At 43.5% G+C, this 27974-nt stretch overlaps 4 protein-coding genes across 7 annotated transcripts in view; 3 read left to right on the plus strand and 1 right to left on the minus strand.

Moving 5' to 3' along the window:
* The window catches only part of LOC309530300 (uncharacterized protein), a 670922-nt gene that overhangs the window by 554889 nt on the left and 88059 nt on the right, over positions 1-27974 (minus strand). The window lies entirely within an intron of this gene.
* Positions 4854-5831, plus strand: LOC309531555 (olfactory receptor 51H1-like; the record flags this gene model as incomplete). The annotated part of the gene is made up of 1 exon (XM_082221147.1): positions 4854-5831. One exon carries the CDS (start codon positions 4854-4856, stop codon positions 5829-5831), a length of 978 nt encoding a protein of 325 aa, XP_082077273.1.
* LOC309531556 (uncharacterized protein) lies at positions 13324-21598 on the plus strand (the record flags this gene model as incomplete). Its single annotated transcript, XM_082221148.1, has 2 exons — positions 13324-14281; positions 20616-21598. The coding sequence occupies 2 exons, from the start codon at positions 13324-13326 to the stop codon at positions 21596-21598; spliced, it is 1941 nt and encodes a 646-aa protein (XP_082077274.1).
* LOC309530514 (olfactory receptor 51H1-like) lies at positions 25889-27273 on the plus strand. The gene has a single exon (XM_082219539.1). It carries the CDS (start codon positions 25901-25903, stop codon positions 26858-26860), a length of 960 nt encoding a protein of 319 aa, XP_082075665.1. The 5' UTR covers positions 25889-25900; the 3' UTR covers positions 26861-27273.

The following is a 27974-nucleotide window of genomic DNA, read 5'->3' on the forward strand; positions in this document are numbered from 1 at the left end:
GAGTCAAGACTGGTGCATTTGGAAACTGTGAGAATTGCTGATTTAGAGGCAATTCAGCGACAATCTCAAATTTCAATTGCGTCTCTCCAGCTAAAACAGAGGGAATGTAATCTGAGATTGAGGGGCGTAAGAGCGGGATAATTTGAAGGAATTGCAGCTTATTGGGGCCTCTCAAAAAAAAAAATTAAATTCCTGGATTGATAAGGCCTACAGATTTGGACCTAAAAAAGATACTAAGATCACACATGGCTGTAAGGTGATTTTTAAAACCAAAGAGCAGAGAGATATTATTTTAGGCCACCATTACAAAAAAAGTTTAAAGATAGATGAGAAGGGAATAATTCTGTTTAAAGACATTCCGACATACATTTTGGCCCTGAGAAATAATTATACGGATTTGGCCAGTGCCCTAAGAAGAAAGAACATTTTCTTCAGGTGGGAGTTCCCAGAAGGATTATCTTTTAAATTTCAAGGAAGGAAACAAAGAATAACAACTGTCGGAGAGAAAGAAAGATTTTTGGAGAAAAATGCAAAAGAGCTTGGACTGGAAAGTTCTCGTTCATTAGGGGCAGGGGCAGTAGGCCCCTAACAAATCAAGATGTCTTTGAAAATCTACTCCTGGAATGTGAATGGTCTAAATTCGTGTTTTAAGAGGAATCAAGTTTATCACGTACTGGCAAGACAGAATTTGGACATAATTTGTCTACAAGAAACACATGTTACAAGACTTCATAGGAAAATTCTCCAAAATAAGAAACTTGGGCAGGAATTTATTTCATCCCTCAAAGTGAAAAAAGAGGTGTGGTTTTTTTATGTTAAAGAAAAATGGAACCCCAAATTGTTGTTTAAAGATGAGGAAAGGAGGTACATTGCAGTTGAAATTACGGCACAAGGCGATAAATTTCTTTTGCTGGGAATTTATGCACCAAATGATGGCAAAGTGGAATTTTTTAAGAATCTGGACTTAAAACTCATGGATTATATGGATTACAAATTGATTTTAATGGGAGACCTGAATGGAGTAGCATCAACATTAATGGATAAAACACAGGGTCAGGCAATGTATGGACTAGATACAAAGATCTCTTAGTAAGAAAAACACCAAAATGGATTTCACCAATGGAAGCACAGGCCCAAAAAAAGTTAAATATGGAAAACAAATGGTTGAGGTATTCAGATTTGTTGTTAGAGAATCAGGAAGGTTTTAAATTAAAACCATTTGAACAAATTAAAGATAAAGTGAATTGGTTGCAATATTATCAAATTAACGAATTATATAAGATGGATAAGAGAAATGGTTTTGCAACAGAAAAAACCAAATTGGAAACAGAGTTGTTAGAAACTAATGATAAGAATATGTCTAAAATGTACAGTTTGTTGTTGGAGTGGCAACCAAAGGATGAACAAGTTAAATCAGTTATGATTGATTGGGCAAGGGGTGTGGGACATAACATAATGATGGAGGACTGGGAGAGGCTATGGAGGAAAGGGGTTAAGCTCACTGCATGTCCAATGTTAAAGAAAAACATTATGAAGATGATGTATAGATGTTACTTGACCCCTGTAAAACTAGCAAAGATTTATCACAAAAGTGATAACCTTTGTTGGAAATGTAAAGAAAAAGAAGGTACTTTTTTCGATATGTGGTAGACTTGTCCCAAGGTGAAAGACTTCTGGGAGAAGATTTATGACGAACTGAAAAAAATGTTAAAATATACATTTATTAAGAAACCAGAGGCCTTTCTCCTTGGAATAACAGGTTTAGAATTGCCCAAGAAATATGTTAAATAATTTTTGTATGCCACAACGGCCACTCGAATATTACTTGCTAAAAATTGGAAAACACAAGAACTACCAACAGTGGAAGATTGGCAGATGAAGATGATGGACTTTTCAGAGCTAGCTGACCTGACGGGAAGAATCTGCGACCAGAAAGAAGAGGAGTTTCAAGAGGATTGGAGGAAATTTAAGGACTATTTGAACAAATATTGTAATATAAAAAATTAGAAATTACTTGAAAGAAACAAATAAGGATAAGTTAAGTTTTAATTAAATAAATGGGATTTAGAATGTTAAGAAAAGTGAATAAGATGACAATAATTGGAAATTGTTTTAGTTTAATAAGGATATTGGAAAGCTGTTACTTTTAAATTACAAGGAAACTCAGAAGGGAGGGACTTGAGGAAGTCAATTAAGATGTTTAAAAAGTTGGATTTGGGAAGAATTAAGTTTGTTTTTATTGTATATTTGTTTATTGTTCCCCCCTTCCTCCCCTTTTCTTTTTCTCTCTTTTTCTTCCCCCCCTTTTTTTTTGTTTTTTTGTGTGTGTATCATTTTGCTTTGTGGTTTGTGTTATTATGATGGAAAACTTAATAAAAATTTATTTTAAAAAAAGAAAAGAAAACCAGGGGTTGATACCTTTTCCAAATGACAATTCTGTGCTAAACGGAAGAGAAAGTGTTTTGTAAGGAAACTCAAAGCCTGAAGAAACAACAGGGTACAAAAGGGAAATATTTTAAGCTGGTTCAATCCTTAAAAGGATTAAAAATATATAGGAATTTTAGTTTCACTGTTAAAAAATGTTGTTCTTCAGTCTTTGGATTTCAAAGGTTTTTGTGTGTGTGTTTTTTTAAAGAAAGTGACAGAGATAGATGAAGCAAGGGTGCAGGAAGAAACTCACATGGGCTAAAGCTCGGAGTGAGCTCAGACTTGCAAGAAAGGTTAGAAAAATACAATAGGGGTTTTTCCAGCTATGTTTGATGCAAGAGGAAGAACAAGGACGTAGTAAGTCCTTTGTGTGAAGAAGAAAGAGAACTGTTACAAGCTTGGTGGATCAGGGGGATGCTGTGGATTCCATATATCTAGATTTTAGCAAGGCTTTTGTAAAAGTCCCCCATGCTATTGCTGAGAAGAAGCTGGTATAATGTGAGCTAGATAGTGTCACTGTGAGGTGCATTTGTAGCTGGTTGACTGAACGAACCCAAAGGGTCATCATTAATGCTTCCTCATCATCTGTCAGGATGCTGTCAGCGACTCTCAGCTATTGCCCAGGAAAGTATAAAGACAAGGGAAGATTTCTTACCATCCTTTTCTTATTCAGTATTTACAGAGAGAGGTTATACAACCCAGCCTCTTGGATAATGGCGTTGTCCTGGGTGAATCTCTCCCACCCCACCCCTGGTTCTCCCATATGCCCATTAGTCACTTCTACAGCTGCTGCTACATACCCACTGTCTCTGAGTACTTTGCTCTCTTACTTTCGGGACTCACTGGTTTCTGGGAGATGGAGGGTCTGGAATGCTTTATAATGACGTGTCAGCCAGGTGTTGCTCTGGCTCTCCCATGATTTCCCAACTTTCCTTCTCATCTGCCTCTGAGCTGCAGGGATCAGGGGTGCCCACTTGAATAATATATGGGGGGCACCTGCCCTGCATAATTGATCACATGACACAGTGCGCACACATCATTTGAATGGCAATGCGTATCAACTTAGCAGGGACAGCCCCATCAAATATTTTATTGGGGTGCCAAAGACCTTTTTGCCCCTAGGAGTTGGTTCCTCGGCCAAGGAGGATGAGACCTCTCTGTTAAGATATTCTGTACATCTCCTATTTCTCTGGTTATACAAAGGAGAGGAGCACAGAGTGATCCCTGGAATGCCTCTGAGACAAGAACTCCGGGTCCTTGTGCAGGATCCACAGAGATTACCTAATTCTTGCCATTGGGATTTGCGAGATCTCCTCTCACAGGGTTCAGCATCGTCTCCCAGTTTGAGGGCAACTTGTCTCCCTGAGGGAAAAGAGTTTTTCAGTAACTCTTTACACACCATAAATATCACAGGCAGAATCTCTCTTACAGCAGCACAGGCAGGATAAGCGTTGACCCGGGGAGAAAGCATGTTAGCTTCACAGGCTGTGCCATGAAGTCAGGTAACTGCAAAGGACTGCATGAGCTGTCAAACAGATGTGTTTTCCTCCGATTGGCTTCAGAGATGATTTCCTGAGTAATGTAAAGATGCTGCCATTCATACTGGGAGCCAGAAAGAGATGGGGTTTAATCTGGAACTTCATATGGGGGGGGGAGGGTTTGGGCTGATCAAGAAAATATCTGTTTTCCTGGATCAGGAGTCAGTAATCTGGAGGTTGTACAGCTCTATCCTGTGGTTGGGGTGGGGGTCTGCTTTCCAGAAAGGAGGAGGAGAAGGACTACAGAGCAGAAGGACTATTGGACCACTAAGTGAGGAAGAATGGAATATTGTGGTGGGCTGCAATTTTTGCTGCAACATCTGTGTGGAGTAGGGAGAAAATGTCCCCCATGGTAGTTTCCACTCTACATTTCTATGATTCTATTATCACAATCTTCTCATCAACTGGATAGGGCTGCAAAATGAAGGCCCCCCCCCATTTCAAGGTGTCTTCTCATAAGAGGAGGACATGGGGTGAGACTAGTCCTGTCCTTCCCAAATAATACTATATGTCTAGTGATTTATAGCTACCTTTTCTAATTTATGAATTGCACTGTGATTGTTATTTGAATTTTACAGATGAGAAGTTGGGAGACTGAATCTTTGAAATCCACACTCTTGAGACCTCCACTCCACTGGTAAGACTTGGGCGACTTTTGGGGATTGATTTTGATGTTGGGGTTGGGGTGTTCTATGGCCAGGGCAGAAGGTGGACTAAACTGGGAGATTTCTCAATACGTTACAAAATCTCTTACATCATGTCACAATATGAATTTTATGACTCTTTAGAACAGAAAGCCTCTTGGGGAGGCATGTTCTCCTTCCCCAGGTTCAACATTTAACTTTTATTATTCCTTAATATCTTTCCACCAAAAGCACCAGGGGAACGATGTCCTCCACCAGCAGATTCAATGACAGCCTTGTGAGCCACCAAACCTTTGTCCTGATTGGCATCCCTGGGATGCAGGAGAAGAACTCTTGGGTGGCCTTCCCATTGTTTGTGCTCTACGCCCTGACTCTGCTTGGGAACATCACGATCCTCTATGTCATCAAGACCAACCAAAGTCTCCATGAGCCCATGTACTTCTTCCTTTCCATGCTCGCCTGCTCGGATCTGGGCCTCTGCTTCTCCACCATGCCAACTATTCTGAGTGTGTATTGGTTTGACTCTGGGGAAATTCCACTCAATGGCTGCATCAGCCAGATGTTCTTTATCCATGCCTTGCAAGGGATTGAGTCCGGCATTCTTGTGGCAATGGCTTTTGACCGCTTGATTGCCATTCGTGATCCACTGAGATACAAATCACTTATTCCAAATACAGTCATTGTAAAAATAGGAATAGCTATCTTATCCAGAGGTTTCTGTTTTTGTTTCCCATTCCCATTTCTCATTAAACGGCTCCCTTTCTGCAGATCCAATGTCCTTTCTCACTCCTACTGTCTCCACCAAGATGCCATGAAGTTAGCCTGTGCAGACATAAAGGTCAACATTTTCTATGGTTTGATAATAGCTGTTTCCACTTTAGGGACGGACATTGTTATCATTCTTGCATCATATGTCATGATCCTGAAGACTGTTTTGAGCATTGCCTCTCATGAAGAATGCTTCAAGGCTCTCAACACCTGTGTGGCCCACGTTTCTGCCATCCTGATTTTCTATGTCCCAATGATTGGCATTGCTGTGGTACATCGATACGGGAAGCACCTCTCCCCCATTGTCCACATGCTGATGGCCAACACATTTGTTATGGTTCCACCACTTCTTAATCCTGTTGTGTACTGTGTAAAGACCCAGCAAATTCGGCAAAGGGTATGGAATATACTGCACTTTAAAAAAAAGTTGGGTTTGATATTTCTACCGAAATAAAATTCTCTGATGAAAGGAAGATAAAGTAGTTTATATTTAGGGATAGATGGATCCATCCCAGGTCATCTCTGCTTTTGTTTTTGTTTTCAATATGATTTTCTGTTATTTACATTTCAATTGTTTTACGATCATTTTAACATTTTGATATTCGACTTCCTCCTCTTTCTGCAGTTCCTTAGATATATTTTTGATATTTCCTGCATATTCCAAATTAACTTAACTTGTTCATTTATTCATCCACTTTAAGTAAAACTTCAGGTCATTACAATAATCCTGCCAAGGTTCTTATCTTTTTACACTTTGTTTTTAAATATTCCATAAACCATTTCCATCCTTTTATAAAAAGTTTGTTATCTTGATTTCTTATTCTTCCAGTAAATTTCACCATTTCTGCATATTCCATGTTTTTGTATCAATTCTTCCTTTGCTGGGACTTCTGCTTCTTTCCATTTTGGGGCAAGTAACATTTTTGCCTCTGTAGTAGCATACGTAAATAAGTTTCTATACAGTTTGTGTAGTTCTGCACCTATGATTCCAAAAAAGGAAAGCTTCTGGGTTTTTTTTACAAATGTAAAATGTAGAAATGCATCCCAGATTATTTCTGAATCTGTTTAATATTGAGTCTGTTTTGTCCTTTTTATTCTGATATGTTTAATGGCAGACACTGAGCAATTCTGCATAGGATTCACAGTACATTTCCGAGCACAATTCAAAGTGTTGGTGCTGACCTTTAAAGCCCTAAACGGCCTCGGTCCAGTATACCTGAAGGAGCGTCTCCACCCCCATCGTTCTGCCCGGACACTGAGGTCCAGCGCTGAGGGCCTTCTGGCGGTTCCCTCATTGCGAGAAGCAAAGCTACAGGGAACCAGGCAGAGGGCCTTCTCGGTAGTGGCGCCCGCCCTGTGGAACGCCCTCCCATCAGATGTCAAAGCGATAAACAACTACCTGACATTCAGAAGACATCTTAAGGCAGCCCTGTTCAGGGAAGTTTTAATGTGTGATATATTAGTGTATTTTTGGTTTCTATGGAAGCCGCCCAGAGTGGTTGGGGAAACCCAGCCAGATGGGCGGGGTACAAATAATAAATTATTATTATTATTATTATTATTATTATTATTATTATTATTCCATACACAAATAAGAAGAAATATTAATACTTAGGAATAGGGCTGTTGATGGAGAATAATCAATTTTTTCTTTAAAATTGTATCTTCCTGAAAACTCCATTTTCTTTTGAGCCTGTGGCCAAGCTAAACTGCATGAGCAATATTTACCTCTTACAGTGCAGAATAGGTAGCAGGTGTTTGTTCCAGAACACTGAAAAGAATAAACGGATAAGGCCCATGGCAACTGCTGTATGCAGGAACGGAGGGTTGGCTAGGCTAGGTGATTATGCTTAAACCTGAAATGATATCAGAATGACCGCTCCCCGCTTGAAATGGGGGGCGCCCTTTGCGTGGACGCGTGCAGCCCCTAGATCTGGAGCGGCTCCAACAGCATAGGCTTGGCTTTGCCTTCCCTCAGGTGGGATACCTGGAGGTCTCCGCCTACCTCAGTCAGTTGTCCAATCCCACCTGGGGGAAGCGTTGCCAAGGAGACCAGGCCAGGTGGGGGAGGGATTACCTGCCCACACAATAGAGGGAGGATCTTACCTAGGAATCCTCACTTGGCTCCAGAGCTTCTCCCACCCTACCCACCCTCAGTTAAGGTCTTATTTTGCAGGTTAACTTTTCTTCACAGGTTTTGCAGGTTAACTTTTCTTCACAGGTATGCGGGCGCTGCTACGTTAAGGTCGCTGTTAAAGGGCTGGAAAGGAATTTCCCTGCATTGGCAGGTTTCGCCTTTCCCGTAGCAAAACGTCACAACTTTGGCGGTATCAGGCCTTGGGCGGAATCCTTTTGTCCATCTTCCTCTTGCGGCGGCGATACCAGGGTTCCCCGTTAAAGGGGTTTTCTGAAGGGAGGCTTTGGCCGTACACCGAAAGGTCGTCATTGCTCTCTCCTGCGGCGGCGGCGTTACGGGGGCGGCCATCTCTGCTTGAACATATGTTCTCCAGAGCCGGCCCATCCCCCCCACACACACACACTGGATAACCCTGATGCTCCCTAGGTCCCCGGCTGGGGATCGGGGAGGGAGAACGCCCAATGCCTGAGCCAAGGTCTACCCACATTTGAAATTGAATAAAGTTGTGGCCAATTTAATCCCATAGCACGTTGACTTGAGTCGTTATTCCACAGCCCAAAGGATTATTGGTCACCCTCTCCCACCTTTGGAAGAACTGTACGGTTCCCATTGCCTTAGGAAAGCAAACAACATCCTGCAGGATCCATCTCACCCGGGATACAGTCTGTTTGCACTACTGCCTTCTGGCAGGAGGTATAGAAACATCAAGTCCAGGACAAATAGACTGAAAAACAGTTTCTATCCAAGAGCTGTGGCCTTTTTGAATGCTGTAACTCGATAGTGAGACCTGGGAGTTTGATGGGTGTGGGTGTGGGTGTGGCTGGAAGGTGGTTTGTTTGGTTGTTGCTGTTGTTTTGCTTTTGTTGTTTTTAAGGGTTGGCATCCAATTTCGTTGCACTTGTGCAATGTTGCACTAGTGTAATGACAATAAAGAATCTATCTATCTATCTATCATCTATCTATCTATCTATCTATTCCACATGACGGGGGAACAGTGCAGGATCTGGGGACTCCGCCTGTCCACCCAATGTAGATATTCATCATAGAGAGATGAGAGAGGAGGCTGATGGATCCAATGGGTTTCCAGATGGCTCTGGGAGATTTCCTGGCTGATGATCACTGGAGCTCCTGGCAAAGACCTGGCCAACTTCTGGAACATACAGACAGCTCAGGCCATTTATATGATCATCCCTGAGTGCCCTTTCCCACCTCATGGAGCCCCTTGGCTCCCTGGTATACTCCAGTGCATAGGATGAGGAAACATACTGGAAGATGTCTTGAACATGAGTGAAGGAGAGATTTGGTCAAATGCAATGGGGAGGGCTCATCATTGAGCCTACCTAGAGGCAGTGAAGACAGCAAAGAAGGCATACTTTGCCGCCTCCATTGAATCCTCACTATGCCATCCAGCAAAGCTTTCCTGTCTAGTGTTGTTTGCAAAGCATTTTGAGGATAAAATCACTTGCATCCACCAAGATCTTGACTCCACTGTTTTAGCAACTGAAACCCAAGGGGTGTCCAGAGCACAGCCTAGTCCTGTTGTGTTGCATGAGTTTCAGTTGGTGAGGCTCAAGGATGTGGACAAGGTTCTTGGATCGGTCAGGGTGATGCTCTAGACCAGGCATGACCAAACTTGGCCACCCAGCTGTTTTGGGACTACAACTCCCATCATCCCTAGCTAACAGGACCAGTGGTCAGGGATGATGGGAATTGCAGTCCCAAAAGAGCTGGAGGGCCAAGTTTGGCCATGCCTGCTCTAGACCTTTGCCTCTCTTGGCTGGTAAAAGCCAGCAGGGTGTGGGTGTTAGTTTCTGTTTGCCACTGTGTAGTGTTTTGGAGTCACAAGACTCTGTTTTGCATTCCACACATTCCATACTGTTGGAAGTCTCACGGAAGACAGGAGACGGATGTGACGTTACTGATTTCCTGTTCCTTTGTTGTTCAGTTGCTCTCTGCTCTCACAGAGAGAGGATGTATATTTATTTTCTGTCTGCATAGCTTAGAAAATAAATCATAGCGATGTAGCCATAAATCTCATCACTTCCACGTGCTGCTTTGATTCTCTGCTGAATGGGGTGTGTGCCTGGAGCCTTGTCAGAGGCTCAGGTCGTCAATCACGTCGGAGGCGATTCCGGAGGACTTGGCTGGAGGAGGAATCTCCGCTCGACCGAGCTGATAAAGCTCATCCTCCTCCGCTTGGTGAATCGTACCTTACTGCGGAGTAAAGGACACGAACAGGTGTTTGTCTTTGCAGACGTGCTGGGTCACTCCTGAGTCAACGATGAAGAAAGATCTAGACCAGTGTTCCCCAACCTTGGGCCTCCAGCTGTTTTTGGACTACAATTCCCATCATCCTTGACCACTGGTCTTCCTAGCGAGGGATGATGGGAGTTGTAGTCCAAAAACAGCTGGAGGCCCAAGCTTGGGGAACACTGATCTAGACGTCTTCCGGACCTTTGGAGTGTAGCGTGAGACCATAACCTTGTGTTGCGTTGTCTTTGACTTCTGACCTTTGCCTTTTCCACGCGAGCTGGCTGGGTCAAGAATGTGATCAATGCCTCTTTAGGAGAGGGGGTGGTCCCTGCCTGTTTGAAGGGGTACATCTTTAAAGAGACACATCTTCAGGCACCAGGCAAAAACGTTCCTCTTCAACCAGGCCTTTGGCTGATTAACACCCAATGACTTTTAAAAGTGTTGAGGGGGGTCGAGCAATATTGGGTTGTTGTCTTCTTCTTCTTCTTCTTCTTCTTCCTATTATTATTATTATTATTATTATTATTATTATTATTATTAATCCTGTGGTTTTCCCCCTGTATTTTTATGTTGTGAACTGCCCTGAGATCTAAGGGTGAAGAACGGTATACAAATGTAATAAATAACTCCATTTGACTGATTAATTGCCACCTGTGATCCACTGACATGCAGATCACTTCTCCCAAATTCTTTAACTGCACCATTTGGTGCAGCTATCTTGTTCAGAGGTCTTGGTTTGTGCTTCCTATTTCCTTTTCTCATTAAATGGCTCCCTTTCTGTAGATCCAATGTCGTTTCTCACTCTGACTGGTGAAAACAACTTCTTTAACCAAAAGTGGATTGATTAAGTCAGGCCAAATCAAACATGCTCATAAACACAATATCTAGATGCGACTCCCCTGCACATCCCAGGGCCTGACCTGGCAGAAATGGGGAGAGGCATCAGGTACTTGGTTCTCGGGTTGTGTGGGGCTTTGTACATTAAAGCAAACACTTTGGCCCCGGTTGCAAACAGGCAAACACACAGTTCACACACGGCTGGTGTTACACGATCCCTTTCTGCTGCACCACTTGCAATGCATGCAGCAGACTTTGGAATCCGCTGCAACTCCTGGACTATCCTGAAGGATAGCTCCTCTTAGAGTGAACTGTAGCAATCCAGTTGGGAAAGCCATACGAGTGTAGGTCCATGTGCCCCATAATTGTCCTCCTCTGGTCAAGCCCTGCATCTAGGAGCAGAACGCCTTCTTGAGGTGTCTTGTCTGCGGCATCAGGTATCAGTAACGAAAAACCTCTAGGTCTCACCTCAGCCATAGAATCAAGGACCAAATGAAGCTGAGTTTCTTTGCCCTTTATGTGCTCTGCAAATTTCCCCTGTATAGGGCAAAGTTGCTGTGATTTAAATAGGATTTCTCAGCTCTGCGTGGATAGTTTTTCCCGTTTTTATGCTCTTAGCCTCATTCATCTTCATTTTTTTGTCATATTTGGTTGAGTTCTACTAAGTAGAACTCATGGGCACCCATCAAAGCTGAATGTTGGAAGATCTGGTGCAGTTAAAAGAAATAACACATTTGAGCAATGCAGAGTTAAACTGTGGAACTCTCTCCCACTGGAGGCAATGATGGCCACCAAATTGGATGGCTTTAAAGGAGGATTAGACAAACACATGGAGAAGAGGCACTCCTGCAGCATTGCTTTTTCTGGTTTGATGAAGGTATGGTGAGTTTTGAAAAGCAACTTATTAATGATTTTATTATGTGTGTATACCACCATCCTACAGGCTGAGGGATGGAATAGGAATGAAATGAACTAACTAACTCAGGAGTGCTCTGATGGTGTTTCCTGCTTGGCAGGGGGTTGGACTCGATGGCCCTTGTGGTCTCTTCCAACTCTATGATTCTATGATTCTAACTAACTAACTATCACTGTTCTCGCCTCTGACAATTGTTTGTTTACTACTTGAAACTCTTTTAGAGTTTACAGCAATGTCATTCTTTTATCCAGACGCTGATTTTAGGGGTCTTCAGATCTGCATGGAGAATGAGACCTCCCTGTTAGGATAGTCTGTCTGCATCCCACTTCTCTGGTTATACAAAAGAGGGGAGCGCCGAGTGATCTCTGGAATGCCTCTGAGAGCAGAACTGCAAGTCCTTGCGCAGGATGCCTGGATGTGTCTTTCTACTTGCAGCAGGGATTTCAGAGATCTCCTCCCAAGGGGGTTCAGCAATTTTCTAGTGGTTCGGGAGCAGCTGGCCTCTCTGAGGAAAAACATTCTTGCTATAACCCTTTTTGCATTAAAAAGATGGGATCCCTCTTGGAGCAGCAAAGACAGGCTCAGCGTCCCTCCTGGGAAGAAATCATGTCAGGTACACAGCCTGTGCCATAAAGTTGGGTAAGTGCAGCAGACACCATGAGACACGAAGGAGAGAGAGAGTTTTCCATTGATCAGCTTCAGAGAGGTCTTCCTCAATCAAGAGGCCACGAGATGATGGAAACTGTTCTGATTTTATTCTCATGCTTTATGTTATATCATATTTGGGGGGTTGTAAATATTGTGCATATCAGAGTTCTTGCTAATTGTTAGTTTCAGGTAATAAGAAAATAACAGTGACACGTTTATGGGAAGCTATCACATACATGAAGTTCTGTGGTATCACTGCTGAATTATGATGAGAATAATTATTATCTTTTCCAATACGGTTATTATGGTCCTTATCATGAAACTTAAAATGCTGCAATTCATACTGGGCCAGCCAGAGAGAGACTGGGATTCAATGTGGAATTTCATATTGGGGGGATGGTTTGGGCCAGTCAGGAAAACAGCTGGTTCCTGGAACAGGAGACAATAATTTGGAGTTTGCACTGCTTTTCTGTTGCTTATTGTGAACAGGAGCATTGCCCAGGGATATAGAGGACAAGGTCTACAGAACAATGGAATGGTAGAAACTTTCGTTTGAGAACTGTAGCTTATATAAAGCCTGACTGTTTCAGACAAGAAAAAACATTAACAACCTCTTAAAGAAAAACAGATTTATGTAATATTTCTTTAATATGTATTTATCTTCCTCTGCAAACAGCTTAGTGCTTCTTATCTTCTGCAAGCATCATCTCTGGTCATGTTCCTCCTGCCCACTGGATGGGGCTGTAAAAAGGACCTCCGTTTCAAGGTGTCTTTGAAGACGAGCAAGAGGAGGGGTGAGTGCTATGCAATCCTTCCCTTGTACACGCAGTCATTTGGACAGATAATTTCTAATTCAGCAATGTCACTGTATTTTTTATTTCTGTTTTGCAGATGAGAAACTGGGGATTTTTATGATAGGGTTGGAGTGTTATTTGGCCAGGATAGGAGGTGAACTGAAGCAGCATTCAGGACTGCTCTTCCTTCCTTGAATAGAGGCTCTAACACAAATTTTGCTGTTGAATTAAAACAGAATATGTATCCCCTTTCATAAAGGCAATATGACATTAACAGAATCTGTAAGGTTGTATAAAAATCTCTAATATACAGATCAGTTTTAAGACTCCTTCAACTCCTTTCACCAAAAGCATTTGGGGGATGATTTCACCTCTGACCAGCTCCAATGATAGCATTATGAGCCACCAAACCTTTGTCTTGATTGGCATCCCTGGGATGCAGGAGAAGAACTCTTGGGTGGCCTTCCCATTGTTTGTGCTCTACTCCCTGACTCTGCTTGGGAATTTCACGATCCTCTACGTCATCAAGATTGACCCAAGACTCCATGAGCCCATGTACTTCTTCCTTTGCCTGCTCGCCTGCTCCGATCTGGGCCTCTGCATCTCCACCATGCCAACTATGCTGGGGGTCTACTGGTTTGACTCTGGGGAAATCCCACTCAATGGCTGCATCAGCCAGATGTTCTTTATCCACATATTACAAGCAATAGAGTCCGGCATTCTTGTGGCAATGGCTTTTGACCGGTTCATTGCCATCCGTGGTCCACTGAGATACAGGTCACTTCTCTCAAATTCAGTCATTGCAAAAATAGGTATAGCTATCTTATCCAGAGGTCTCTGTGTCTGCTTCCCATTCCCCTTTCTCATTAAACGGCTCCCTTTCTGCAGATCCAATGTCCTTTCTCACTCCTACTGTCTCCACCAAGATGCCATGAAGTTAGCCTGCGCAGACACAAGAGTCAACGTTTTATATGGTTTGATCGCAGTCATGTGCACAGTTCTGTTGGATGCTCTCGTCATTCTTGTATCTTATATTCTGATCCTGAAGACAGTTTTGAGCATTGCTTCTCGAAAAGAGTGTCTGAAGGCTCTCAACACCTGTGTGGCCCACATTTCTGCCATCTTGATCTTCTACGTCCCAATGATTGGCATCACAGTGGTACATCGATACGGGAAGCACCTTTCCCCCATTGTCCACATGCTGATGGCCAACATATTTGTTGCGGTCCCACCACTTCTCAATCCTTTTGTGTACAGTGTGAAGACCCCGCAGATTCGGCAAAGGATATGCAACATATTGCAGCTGAAAAGAACTAGGGGTTGATATTTCTCCCAAAGGAGGATTCTGCCATAAGAGGAAGATAAAGTGTTTGTGTTTCATTATTAGGGATAAATGGATCCATCCCATGTCACTTCTGTATCTGTGCGCCCTTTGTGCCTTTGTGCAATAAGGATGGGAAGCTTCTCCCAGTTGCTGTGCCAGTGGCAGGCACTCAGCAATACCTCAGCATTCCAAAGTCCCCAATGGTCTACTGTCTTACCACAGATGATGAAAGATTTCTGGGGTGATTTTTGCACCACTTCTGAGCCTGCGGTGGGGGCAGGTTTTGCCAGCACCTAGGTATGCCTCTGCCTCTCTAATAACTGCTTTGTCCTTTCCTCAATTTTATTTCCTTACAAAGGAGCCTAAACAATGCCACAGGTTCCATAGAAAATATAATCTATGCTTACTTACAAGTAGGGCTCTAAGGTGCTGTCAATTTACCTTTTGATGTGTATTCTTTAAACCAAAGGGGATTCTCCCATCATGTTGCTGTTCACATTTGGCATTAAAAGAAATGGAATTCATTTTGTTGGTTCTTCTTCTTCAACCTGCTGTCTCGCTTCAACCTTCTGCCCAAAGGGAAGCAGAAGTCCCACCGTCTCTCTATCCCTATGTTGCTCTGCAGGCTTAGCAGAGACACTGTCTTAGCTTAGAGAAAATGTGGGTAAGGGGAGACCTGAAAGAAGTCTATAAAACAATGCCCAGCATGGAGAAAGTTTTTATCCCTTTCTCATAATGCTAAAACTCATGGACACCCATTTATTTATTATTATTTATACCCCGCCCTTCTGGCTGGGCCTCCCCAACCACTCTGGGCAGCCCCCAACAAAATTTCAAAACACAGTAATGCATCAAACATTAAAAGCTTCCCTGAACAGGGCTGCCTTCAGATGTCTTTAAAAGTCTGGCAGTTGTTGTTCTCTTTGACATCTGGTGGGAGGGCGTTCCACAGGGTGGGTGCCACTACTGAGAAGGCCCTCTGCCTAGTTCCCTGTAACTTGGCTTCTCGCAGTGAGGCAACCGCCAGAAGGACCTCGGATCTGGACCTCAGTGTCCGGGCTGAACGATGGGATGGAGCCGCTCCTTTAGGTCTACTGGGCCGAGGCCGTTTCGGACTTTAAAGGTCAGCACCAACACTTTGAATTGTGCTCAGAAACGTACTGGGAGCCAATGTAGATCTTTCAAGACCGGTGTTATATGGTCTCGGCGGCCGCTCCCAGTCACCAGTCTAGCTGCTGCATTCTGGATTAGTTGTAGTTTCCAGGTCACCTTCAAAGGTAGCCCCACGTAGAGCACATTGCAGTAGTCCAAGTGGGATTGAAGTGGAATGCTGGAAGATTTAGGACAGATAAAAGGAAGTCCTTCTTCACACAGCACAGAGTTAAACTGTGGAACTGGCTCCCAGCCCCATAGGAGGCAGTGATGGCCTCCAACTCAGGTGGCTTTAAAGTGGGGCTGCCTTATTTTAAAATGTGAAAATCCAGACACAAAAGTTGTTGAGATTTTTTTCCCCAGCAGACGAATCCCAGATATGTCTGAGAAAACTCAGACGTATGACAGCTGTATTTAAAAGAGGATTCATGGAGGAGGAGAGGACCATTGATGGCTACTAGCCATGATAGCTGTTGTCTGCCTCCATAGTTGGCTTCTGAATAGCAGTTGTTGGGAATGACAGGAGCAGAGTGTGGATATTTTCACCCCCTCCCATTGCGAGAATCTCCTGACAATGTTTTCAGAAAGGAGGGGGCAGAAACTGCTCTTCGCTGTGGGAGTCTTAGTGTTATCTCTGTAGTTATTAGATGGCTGAGTGAGAGCTGTAACACTCATGCAAGCCAGTACTTCTTTAGTTTAGTTTGCAGTAGCTATTAGAAAATAAAGAAGTTATGTTTCACAGCTTTCTTCCGTGTTGTTCATACTCTGCTGAGTTTGGTGCTCACAACTCACAGTTGTGGGTCCAGTGCACTTAGACCTGTTTTCCAGGAGTGGAAGGTCTATGGAAGTGCTACCCAGTCGCCTAGCCCAGTTGGGGCAGAAGAAGTTGTTGAACCCAGTTGTTGGCATCGGCTCAAAGGCGTACTGACACAGAGAGGGCTCTGGGGCTTCGTTTCCAACTTATGGGTTCCAATATGGGAGCAGGAGGCTGGACAAGATTGGCCATTGGCTTAACCCAGCAGCCTCTTCTTATGTTCTTCTTGACTGGTCCCAGCCACCTCACAGGAGCCAGAGACAGACACACACCCATCACCTTGGTCTAGGAAGAGTCAAAAGAGAAGGAAGCAGTGGACTCAGCCCACCAGGAAGAGCGAGCAGCTGCAGAAACCCTTAGAGCCTTAGCAGCCCAGGGGCATAGTGTGTGGCATGCCAGAGGGGCAGTGCGCCCGGGCTCAGGTTTTTGAGGGGGTGCAAAACAGGTGCCCCCAAAGCAGGCCAGCGCTCCTCTCCCAGCATTGGAGGACCCAGCGCTCGCAGAGAGGAGCACCAGGCAGTGCTGTGCTGTGGGCGCCAATGGGCGGGTGCCTACTTCATGCCCCCCATGTGCCATGTCCTCTGGCTGGGCTCTCTATTGTAAATGCACCCTTCAAGGAGCATGTGGCTGTTCCACCCTTTTCACACCTCTCTCCCTGGATCCGCTCAGAGAGGTAGGTTGAGACCTCCTGGTTAAGATATTCTATCTGTGTTATGTACAGTGGTACCTCTGGTTGCAAACGGGATCCGTTCCGGAGGCCTGTTTGCAACATGAGCAGAATGCAACCCTCATCTGTGCGTCTGCGCATGCACGTGTCGCAATTCGCCACTTCTGCGCATGCGTGTGATGTCATTTTGCGCATCTGCATGTGCGTGAGCCGCGAAACCCGGAAGCAACCCTTTCCGGTACTTCTGGGCCACCACAAGTGCAACCTGAAGCAAACGTAACATGAGGTGTGACTGTACTGAGCTTGGATCCTGGAACAATAGGCAGGTAGGATCCTAGAATGCAGCAACCTGATTCATCTGCAGGAGTAGCCCAGTCAGGCTCCAAGAGGGGGGTTGAATCAGCCGGTCACACATTGTGTAAATAATGTATATATAGCCAGAGGTTTGGGGGAAAATTTGCACTGTTGTACTATGAGCTGAAATAAAGAGCATGAAATCAATACTCCACTCTGAGCATATTTCCGCCTGCATCCCACTTCTTTGGTGTTAAGGAACAAGGGAGCACAGAGTGGTCTCTAGAACACCTCTGAGAACATAATTGCAGGTCCCTTCACAGGATCCTTGGGGATTCTCTAATAACTGCTCTCAGTGGGTTCAGCAGTTCTGGGCACCTAGGCCCCATGGTGTCATTGCCCGGAGGGAAAACAGTTTTTCTACAATGCTTATTGCCAAGAACATCACAGGCAGGAGCATGCAGGTTCCATGCTCACCAGGTCAGGTTCACAGCCTATGCCATAAAGTCAGGTAAGGGCAAAGGACTCGTTGAGATACAAAGCATGTGAGTTTTCCCTTGACTGAGCTCAGAGTCATGAGGCTATAAGATGATCAAGAGGGTTTACACTTGCTTTTTGTTCCAATGTTCCATGTTAAATATTGTGTATACCAGAGGCATTTTTGTTAATTGTTAGCAGCAAATAACAATAAAATAATAGTCTAATATCCATATCCATATGGAAAAGCAGCATATGCTTCTGTACTACTGCTGAACTTTGATGATAATCATGCTTCTCATTATCAATATGATTATTATGAAACTTATCATCATTATCATCTTTATCATTTGAGCGAAAATGCTGCAATTGCTACTGGGCAGGCCAGAGAGAAACTGGGATTTAATGTGGAAATCCATATTGGAAGAGTCCATCTGCTGTCCAGGACTACGGAGGACAATGGAAGCTGTAAAGAATTGTAAAAAGAATCTTTTAGCTTTGATTGCTTCATCTATTTGATTTCTTCCCCGTCCTTCACAACTTAGTCCCAGGGAAGGTTGCCACCAGAAAGTATACAAAGAAAGCTGAAATATGCACTATATAGAAGGATCTGGCAACTTCTGTTTCAGAGTATCTGAAGAAGTGTGCATGCACACGAAAGCTCATACCAAGAACTAACTTAGTTGGTCTTTAAGGTGCTACTGGAAGGAATTTTTTTATTTTGAAATATGCAAGAAAGTTGGGGGGGACAGTTGAAAACAGTTCCATATGTTTAAAAATTCCAAATGATTCCAATATAAAAACCATACAGAGATCTAGGAACAAATTCATTTATACAAACACTCTAAAAGTGCAGATGCCGACTGGGACGGAAGAGGAGGGTCTTCAGTAGGTGCTCAAATTGCAACAAAGGTGGCGCTGTCTCATATTGAAGAACAGGCCATTCCAAAGGGACACTGGGTCCCATTCAGGAGGCAATTCCAGAGGTCCTCTTCCTTCATTGTGCAGATCCCACATCTTGCTAAGATGGTATCTGCAGGAGGTCCCAGTCTACATATATGAGGGTGAGTTGATCATTCAGGTTATCTTATTCCCAACCTATATCAAGCAGAACACGCCAGTACATGCACTTCAAACAGGGCCTGGGAGAAATTCTCCCTGCCTTTCAATATAATTTTATACTGGATTAGATATTTCTGCTCCATCTTTCCCACAGACATTTTCTGTTGCTCTGAGTTATCATTGGGCATCTCCAGACCACCAATATTTTCAGGTGAGTCGTTCAATCACGCACCAGAATTTTCAGTTTACACTTTTAAAGTGGGAGTGCTCTATCACCCTAGAACAACAAATCTGTTTCTTATATATATTTATTTAAAAAACAGACTGTTTGCAATTTGGAAAGTGACAGGGAAATGTCTTGAAAAGTGCAGGATGAACAAATGAGTGACTGATAGATGAGCAAGGGCTCTGAATGCAAATCAGGATGAGGGCAGGATAAATATGCATTCTCTTATAACCACCTCACAAACCAAGCAGAATGAAAATGCAGTCACTAACCTCTCTGTCAGATTTGCACAAGCAACTCAAGATGAATCCTCAATAAATTGGCCATCTAGAGGGGCCCTTTGTTATTCCTTTGAGAAGATCTTGCTTCTCTCTTGTCGCAACAGGCCCATCTTATGACAAAGGTATGAATAGAGGCGGCTTTTTCTAGGCTTCGGACTATGGACAGCTTTGAGTAATACTTCATTTTATTCTGTTTTACTTTTACGTTTGCATGTTCTAAGTCTTGCAGGTTTTAGCCACTTTTCCTCATGCAGATTGTTTCACATCTTATTTTCCCAGATCATCATAATTACTATTTTTATCTATTCTATTTGTTTACTGCTCTTCACCCAACATCAGAGGGAGCTTCACAACATAACATTACAAAATAAGGCAAAATACATAACCAAAACATAAAAGCAAACCAAAGACTCCGCTCCCACAAATGTTTAAAAGACCAGAGATTGTTCAACCACCCAGAAGCCTGGTGTTAGAGGAACATTTTCACCTGGCTCCTAAAGGTATGTCATCCTGGTATCCTAGTTTTTCTTCCTTCATCCATTCTTAATATTCATTTCTACTCATTTGTACATTTTTGTTTTATGTACACAATTATAAAATCAGTCAATATCTGCCCCCGCCCCCCGATTCCAGCCTCTGGTCATATCTGGTCACATTCCTTTTGCTCAGTGGGCGTTTCAGTTTCAAGATTGACTTCTCAGAAGAGGAATCATAGACTTGTAGATTTGGGAGGAACCTCAAGGGTGAAGGAATGGCAGCCAAAGCATCCATGACAGATGGCTGCCCAACCTGTTCTTTAAAGGGGGAGCAGGAGAAGGTGGGATGAGACTTGTCCCACCCCCTATTCCTCATGCTGCTGTACATTTAGTCATTTAGATATATCATTTCTATGTCAGCAGTTACACTGTGATTGTTATTCCAAATCTGCAGATGAGAAATTGAGAAACAATGAATTTCCCAAGGCCACAAAAGCCAATACCACCTTGACAAAAGCAAGCAAACAGGTATAGAAGCTTTAAATAATAAAAGAGATGAACTGGTTGGAGTTGGGAGACTGTTGAGGACTGAGATTGATGATGATGATGATGATACTGTACTTTTATTATTTATATCCCGCCCATCTGGCTGAGTTTCCCCAGCCACTCTGGGTGGTCCCCAACAGAGGACTAAAAGCAGAATAAAACTTCAAACATTAAAAATAGGGTTCTTTGTTGACCATCATAAAAGGAGAATTTAGCACTGATTTTAGGACTGTTTCTCCTTCTTTGAATGGAGGCTCTAATAACAACATTTCATGTTGGACTGAAGCAGGATATCAGAATCTCTAACGTTCAGATCAATTTTGTTACTCCTTAGAATCTTTCTACCACAACAGCTGGGGAATGATGTCTTCCTTCACCAGTTTCAACAGCAGCCTTGTGAGCCACCAAACCTTTGTCCTGATTGGCATCCCTGGGATGCAGGAGAAGAACTCTTGGGTGGCCTTCCCATTGTTTGTGCTCTACGCCCTAACCCTGCTTGGGAACATCACGATCCTCTATGTCATCAAGATTGATCCAAGCCTCCATGAGCCCATGTACTTCTTCCTTTGCCTGCTCGCCTGCTCGGATCTGGCCCTGTGCATGTCCACCATGCCAACTATGCTGGGGGTCTATTGGTTTGACTTCAGAGAAATCCCATTCAATGCTTGCATCTGCCAGATGTTCTTTATCCATGCATTACAAGCGATAGAGTCTGGCATTCTTGTGGCAATGGCATTTGATCGCTTGATTGCCATCCGTGATCCACTGAGATACAAATCACTTCTATCGAATTCAGTCATTGCAAAAATGGGAATAGCTATCTTATCCAGAGGTTTCTGTTTTTGTTTCCCATTCCCCTTTCTCATTAAACGGCTCACTTTCTGCAGATCCAATGTCCTTTCTCACTCCTACTGTCTCCACCAAGATGCCATGAAGTTAGCCTGCGCAGGCATAAAAGTCAATATCATATATGGCTTGGTTGTAGTCACGTGCACTATAATGCTGGATGTTCTGATCATTATTGTATCTTATATTCTGATCCTGACGACTGTTTTGAGCATTGCTTCTCGAAAAGAGTGTCTGAAGGCTCTCAACACCTGTGTGGCCCACATTTCTGCCATCTTGATCTTCTACATCCCAATGATTGGCATCAGTGTGGTACATCGATTTGGGAAGCACCTCTCCCCCATTGTCCACATGCTGATGGCCAACATATTTGTTGCTGTCCCACCACTTCTCAATCCCATTGTGTACAGTGTGAAGACCCAGCAGATTCGGCAAAGGATATGCAACATTTTGCAATCTAAAAATAAGTAGGTGTTGATATTGCTTCTGCAGAAGAAGATAAAGTGGTTTATAATTAGGGATAGATGGAAATATATTTGAGTCTTTTCCATATCTCTTTAATAAGTATTCTGTTTTTTCCTTTTAATGTGTTGATTTTTTAAATGGAAGATCCTAAACCATTTTGCACAGTTTCCGTTAAAAGTTTTTCCCCCAATGAATACTTCCAAGTAGGGCATTAAGCTGTTTATTTCCATCACGCTGTTCATTCATTAAAGAAATCCCCCCCCCCCGATGTATACTGAATCATTTCTTTGAATGAGATTTATTTCCATATTATGAAAGATGGCATTCCACAAAATATTCAACTTCGATAAAGCATTTGATAGATCCTCCGTTCAAACCACATGCACTGCAACCTCTTTAGTAAGTTTGATTAAACATAGTCTGCAAGCATCAGAGCATAATAATTTTAGCAGTATCTATTAAAACCACATCAAATATAAACATTTGTAAATCTTTAAAAAACATATCTGAATGGGAGTTACATACATACTACCGAAACATAAATGATATGTTGGCGTTCGCATCTGAGCATACTAAAAATATCAGTGTTAAAAGTAGGATTCTTTGTGGACACTACTTGATTAACTAATCTATAAAGGTGGTTTGTTTATTTGTTCATAGCAAGAGACATAAGGACCACGGCCTACGACCCTTGTACCTATGGGACCACCACTCCTGGTATGGCCCACGGAGGATCTTAAGGTCCATAAATAGCAACACCCTAGAGGCCCCGGGCCCTAAGGAAGTCAGAGTATCCTCCGCCAGGGTCAGGGCCTTCTCAGTGGTGGCTCTGGCCTGGTGGAACGCTCTGCCTCATGAGACCAGGGCCCTGCAGGATCTGATTTCTTTCCGCAGGGCCTGTAAGACAGAGTTGTTCCACCTGGCCTTTGGCTTGGAGTCAATTTGATTCCCTCCCCCTCTTTCTTTATCCTTTCTCCTCCTGTGATGAGGCTGCATTTTAACGTTTCGATGTTTTAATGTTTAATGTTGTATTTTAATCTTGTTTTTAAGTTGCATTCATTCAACTTGTTTTTATTATTGCTTGTTAGCCGCCCTGAAGCCGACCTTGAATAAAAATTATTATTATTATCATCATCATCATCATCATCATCATCATCAGGGTATTTGTTCAAAATAGATGCAGGGAGCCTAACAGCCCATGGATAGAAACTGTATTTTAGCCTCTTGGTACAACTGATTATACTTCTATACCTCCTGTCCGAGGGTAGAAGATTAAAGAGGTGCTGGCCAGGGTGTGAATCATCCCTGAGAATTCTTCTCACTCTCCTAAGGCAACAATCCCTTGCAATGCCATCTAGCGGGCTCAGGGGACAGCCCATGATATCATGTGCTGTGTTCACCACCCTCTGTAAAGACTTTCTGTCCATGGCTGTCAAGCCAACGTACCACACTGTGATACAATATGAGAGGACACCTTCTATTGTGGACCAGTAGAAGGAGGTCATCAACTGTTGTTTAACATTGTTCTTTCGCAAGACCCTGAGGAAATGGAGTCTCTGTTGGCCCTTCCTAACCACCTGAGTTATATTGTTTTTCCAAGTGAGGTCTTTCCTTGGTTTGAAATGATACATTTACTATTTCAACCTCAATTATATCTAGAGGACGATAATGTCATCCTTTTGCTTAAACACACACATTTTAGTGGTCCTCAGATCTGTGGGGAGGAGGGTTCCTCTCTCTCTTTATATTCCATCTACATCCAAGTTCTCTGGTTTCATGGAAGGTGGGAGCCCAGGTGGTCTCTGGAATGCCTCTGGGAGCAGAATCGCAGGCCTTTGGACAGGATGTGTGGAGCTTCCCTAGTAACTGCCATCGGGATTTCAAAAATCTCTGCCCAGATATCTAACAGTCTCGGAACAGCTTGTCTCCCTAAGGGTAAACATTATCACTATGACCCTTCCTGCCATAAAAAGCATAGGCAGAATCCCTCATGGAACAGCAACGGCAGACTCAGCATTCATCCTGGGAGAACTCGTGCCAGGTTTGTGTCCTCTGTCCTAAATTCAGGCACATTCCTGAGATATAAAGCAGACGAGTTTTCCTTTGATTGACTTCAGAGAGATCGTCATCAATCAGGAGGAGGCCATGAGATTATGGCGATGGCTTGCATTTGTTTCCGATTTTATTCCCGTGTTGTATGCTATATTTTATTGGGGGTGGTCAGCTAAATATTGTGGATATTACTCAGAGTTCTTTTTTGGTAATTGCAGATGATGATGATGATGATGATGATGATAGTCTAGCATAGATATGTTGAAGTATCATATGCATTAAGTACTAGTGTACTGTACTTTGATGAGAACATACCGTAATTATCAATATGGTGGCCATTAAGCTCATTGTCATCAAAGGGGGAAATTCACGCTGGGCTAGCCAGAGTGAGACTGGGATTCATTTCAGAATTTCACATTGGGGAGAAGGTTTGGGCCAGTCAGGAAAGCAACTGGACTTCTGGAACAGGAACCAAAAACCTGGAGTTTTTACTGCTGTGCCCTTGGTTTCTCACGTGGGGGAGAGGGATGTCAGACTTCACCATTTTATTTTGAACATTTTATGGAACATTTTGAACATTTTTACTTGGAATGAATTTCTATTTGGGGCTTTCTGGCTCCGATATTCCAAATACCTAACTTCCCTTCGCTAACTACCACTTAAGAACACTGACGTCTGCGAGTCGCTTTTAAAATGATAGCTAAGTTCCACTTGGCTCTCTTTATCATATTCTAATCTAGTTCTTAGAACCTTTTATTGAACATTGTTTGGATTTTTGTATTCATATACAGTGGTACCTCTAGTTACGAACTTAATTCGTTCCAGAGATCCATTCTTAACCTGAAACTGTTCTTAACTAGAAGCATGCTTTCAGTAATAGGGCTTCTTGTTGCCGCTGCACCGCTGGCACACGATTTCCATTCTCATCCTGGGTTAAAGTTCTCAACTTGAGGTAAATATTCCAGGTTAGCAGAGTTTGTAACCTGAAGCGTTTGTAACCTGAGGCGTTTGTACCTTGAGCTCTCTCTCTCTCTCTCTCTCTCTGTATTATTGAATGTTTGGTTGTTGGGTTTTTTTGTAAATTAATTTTTAAAAAGTCAAACTGATTTCAATTTCTGGTCACAACCCTTTCACCCACTGGAGGTGAAAAATTCAGGACCTCCATTTCAATGTCTTCTCAGAAGAGGAGGAGCTAGGGTGAGACATGTCCAATCCTCCCAATTTAACTATCCATTCCGTCATTTAGATATATCCTTTCTAATTTAACTATTACAGTGTGGTGTTTATTTCTATTTTGCAGAGGAGAAATGGAGAGGCTGTGAATTTGCCAGAGCCACACGATGAGATCTCCATCGCCAATACTCAACAACAACACTTCACACTTTGATAGAGCATGTAAGAATTAAATCACTCTGTGCATTTTCTCTCCTTGATCCTCTCAGAAGCTCTGCACTGTAAACCAGTATCATTCTTGGATAACAGAGTCGGGGAGAGACCATCCAGTGACTTTGTGGCTGAAAAAAAGATTTTGAACACAGGACTTCTCATTCCTGCATTGCAGGGGTCCTTTCCAACTCTACAGTTCTATTATTCATCTCCCCGTTTAGATTTCTAGGCTCTCAACATGACACCTACTCTCTATTAGTGAGTCCATGTTGGAGAACATCTATCAGATCCCCTATCATCTGTATTCTGCTGGCTTTTGAGATTCATCGGCTACACAAGTGATGGTAAAATTCCACCAGGCTGCTGTGTCACTGCATTTGCTGAGAGACCAGCAGCCTTTGAGTTGCTGGACTGTTGCCACCTCAAGTGTTCATTGTAATAATTTAATTTGAGAAAGCATTCCCAATCACCCTCCACCCCACCCCACCCCTCTTTCTTTTCATGTCATGTCTTTCATATAGTAATTTCGAGGGTGAGGACTCTTATGCAATTTCTTACTCAACTTTGTAAGATGCTTTAAGTGTCTCTTTGACAAAAGAGCCAGGTATAATGGCATAGACCTTCTTTTTTAAAAAATCACACTGCTTGGAGGAGGGTGAGTGCCGGAGATTGACTTAATATTCGAGTTGGGGAGCTTATCTGCACAGGACAGGATGAGCACTGAGGACTAACTTTCCTTCCCTGAATAGGTTTGGGGCTCCACTCTCAGGCACAGAGAAAGCAACTTGAGTATTTCCCAAAGTCCTTTATAGCAAATATTCACAGCTTATTACAACTTAGCATTTTCCCACCAAATACACTTGAGGAACAATGTCCTCCATCACCAGATTCAACAGCAGCCTTGTGAGCCACCAAACCTTTGTCCTGATCGGCATCCCTGGGATGCAGGAAAAGAACTCTTGGGTGGCCTTCCCACTGTTTGTGCTCTACGCCCTGACTCTGCTTGGGAACATCACTATCCTCTATGTCATTAAAAGTGACGAAAGCCTCCATGAACCTATGTATTTCTTCCTTTCCATGCTTGCCTGCTCGGATCTGGGCCTCTCCATGTCCACCATGCCAACAATGCTGGGAGTCTATTGGTTTGACTCAAGGGAAATCCCATTCAATGCCTGCATCAGCCAGATGTTCTTTATCTATATATTTCAATGGGCAGAGTCTGGCATTCTTGTGGCAATGGCTTTTGACCGATTCATTGCCATCCGTGATCCACTGAGATACAGATCACTGCTCTCAAATTCTGTAATTGTGAAAATTGGTATAATTCTCTTTTCAAGAGGCCTGTCTGTCTGCTTCCCCATCCCCTTCCTTATTAAGCGACTCCCTTTCTGCAGATCCAATGTCCTTTCTCATTCCTACTGTCTCCACCAAGATGCCATGAAGTTAGCCTGTGCAGACACCAGAGTCAACGTCCTATATGGTTTGATCGTAGTCATGTGCACTGTAGTGTTGGATGCTCTCATCATTCTTGTATCTTATATTCTGATCCTGAGGACTGCTTTGAGCATTGCCTCCCGCAAAGAATGTCTGAAGGCTCTCAACACCTGCGTATCCCACATTGCTGCCATCTTGATTTTCTACGTCCCAATGATTGGCGTAAGTATGGCACATCGATATGGGAAGCACCTTTCCCCCATTGTTCACATGCTTATGGCCAACATCTATGTTGCAGTCCCACCACTTCTTAATCCCATTGTGTACAGTGTGAAGACCCAGCAGATTCGGCAAAGGATATGCAACATTTTGAAGTTAAGGAAGAATAGGGAGTGATGTGTCTTCTGCCGTGTCTTCTGTCTCATCATGGGAGTGAAACTGCCTTGGTTGCACTGGTCAATGATCTCCGGCGGGCTAGGGACAAAGGTGAAAGCTGATTCCTAGTTCTGCTGGAACTCTCAGTGGCCTTTGATACCATCCTTCTGGAACAGCTAGAGGAGTTGGGAGATGGGGGCACAGTTATACAGTGGTTCTGCTCCTTCCGCCTGGGTCATGTCCAGAAAGTGTTGTTGGGCTCTCACTTGTGGGGTGCCTCAGGGCTCTGTCCTCTCCCCAATGCTTTTCAACATCTATATGAAGCCACTGGGAGAGATAATCAGGGGGTGTGGGCTGGGTGTCCACCAGTATGTGGATGATACCCAGCTCCACCTCTCCTTTAAATCAGAACCAGTGGAGACAGTGAATGTCCTGTGTGAGTGTCTGGAGGCCGTTGGAGGCTGGATGGTGGCTAACAGATTGAAGTTGAATCCGGACAAGACAGAAGTACTGTTTTAGGGGGAAGGGGGTGGGTGGGTGTGAGTGACTCCCTGGTCCTGAAAGGGGTAACTGTGCTCCTGAAGGACCAAGTGCACAGCCTGTGAATATTCTTGGACTCACAGCTGTCCATGGAGGTGCAGGTACATTCTGAGTACAGGGCAGGTTGGTGTTGACCTTTAAAGCCCTAAACAGCCTCAGCCCAGTATACCTGAAGGAGCATCTTCACCCCCATTGTTCAGCCCAGATGCTGAGGTCCTCCTCCAAGGATCTTCTGCCGGTTCCCTCACTGTGAGAGTTACAGGAAACCAGGCAGAGGGCCTTCTCGGTGGTGGTGCCCTCCCTGTGGAACACCCTCCCATCAGATGTCAAAGAGATGGGGTCCAGAAGACTAATTTGACACTGGGCACAAAATAAAGCTGAAGAAAGAAAACTTGCTTCCTTATGAATAGGCCTTCCTGCGGAGTGTAAAGCACAGACAATCATGTTCAAAGCAAGGGACACTACTTCTCCAAAGGTTTTTAAATGTCCATAAATGATTTTAAAAGAATTTTCTATTGGAATCCATGAATTTGGTCTCCTCACAGAATCTTAAGAGGGACCCAATGCAGGAATCTTAGCTGGATCATCCAGGACA

Source organism: Podarcis vaucheri (genome assembly GCF_965113315.1).
Source record: "Podarcis vaucheri genome assembly, chromosome: 4".
Lineage (NCBI taxonomy): Eukaryota > Metazoa > Chordata > Lepidosauria > Squamata > Lacertidae > Podarcis > Podarcis vaucheri.

Coding starts and splice junctions, on each gene's coding strand:
- LOC309530514 (XM_082219539.1), top strand. CDS start 25,901: ATGTCCTCCATCACCAGATTCAACAGCAGCCTTGTGAGCCACCAAACC.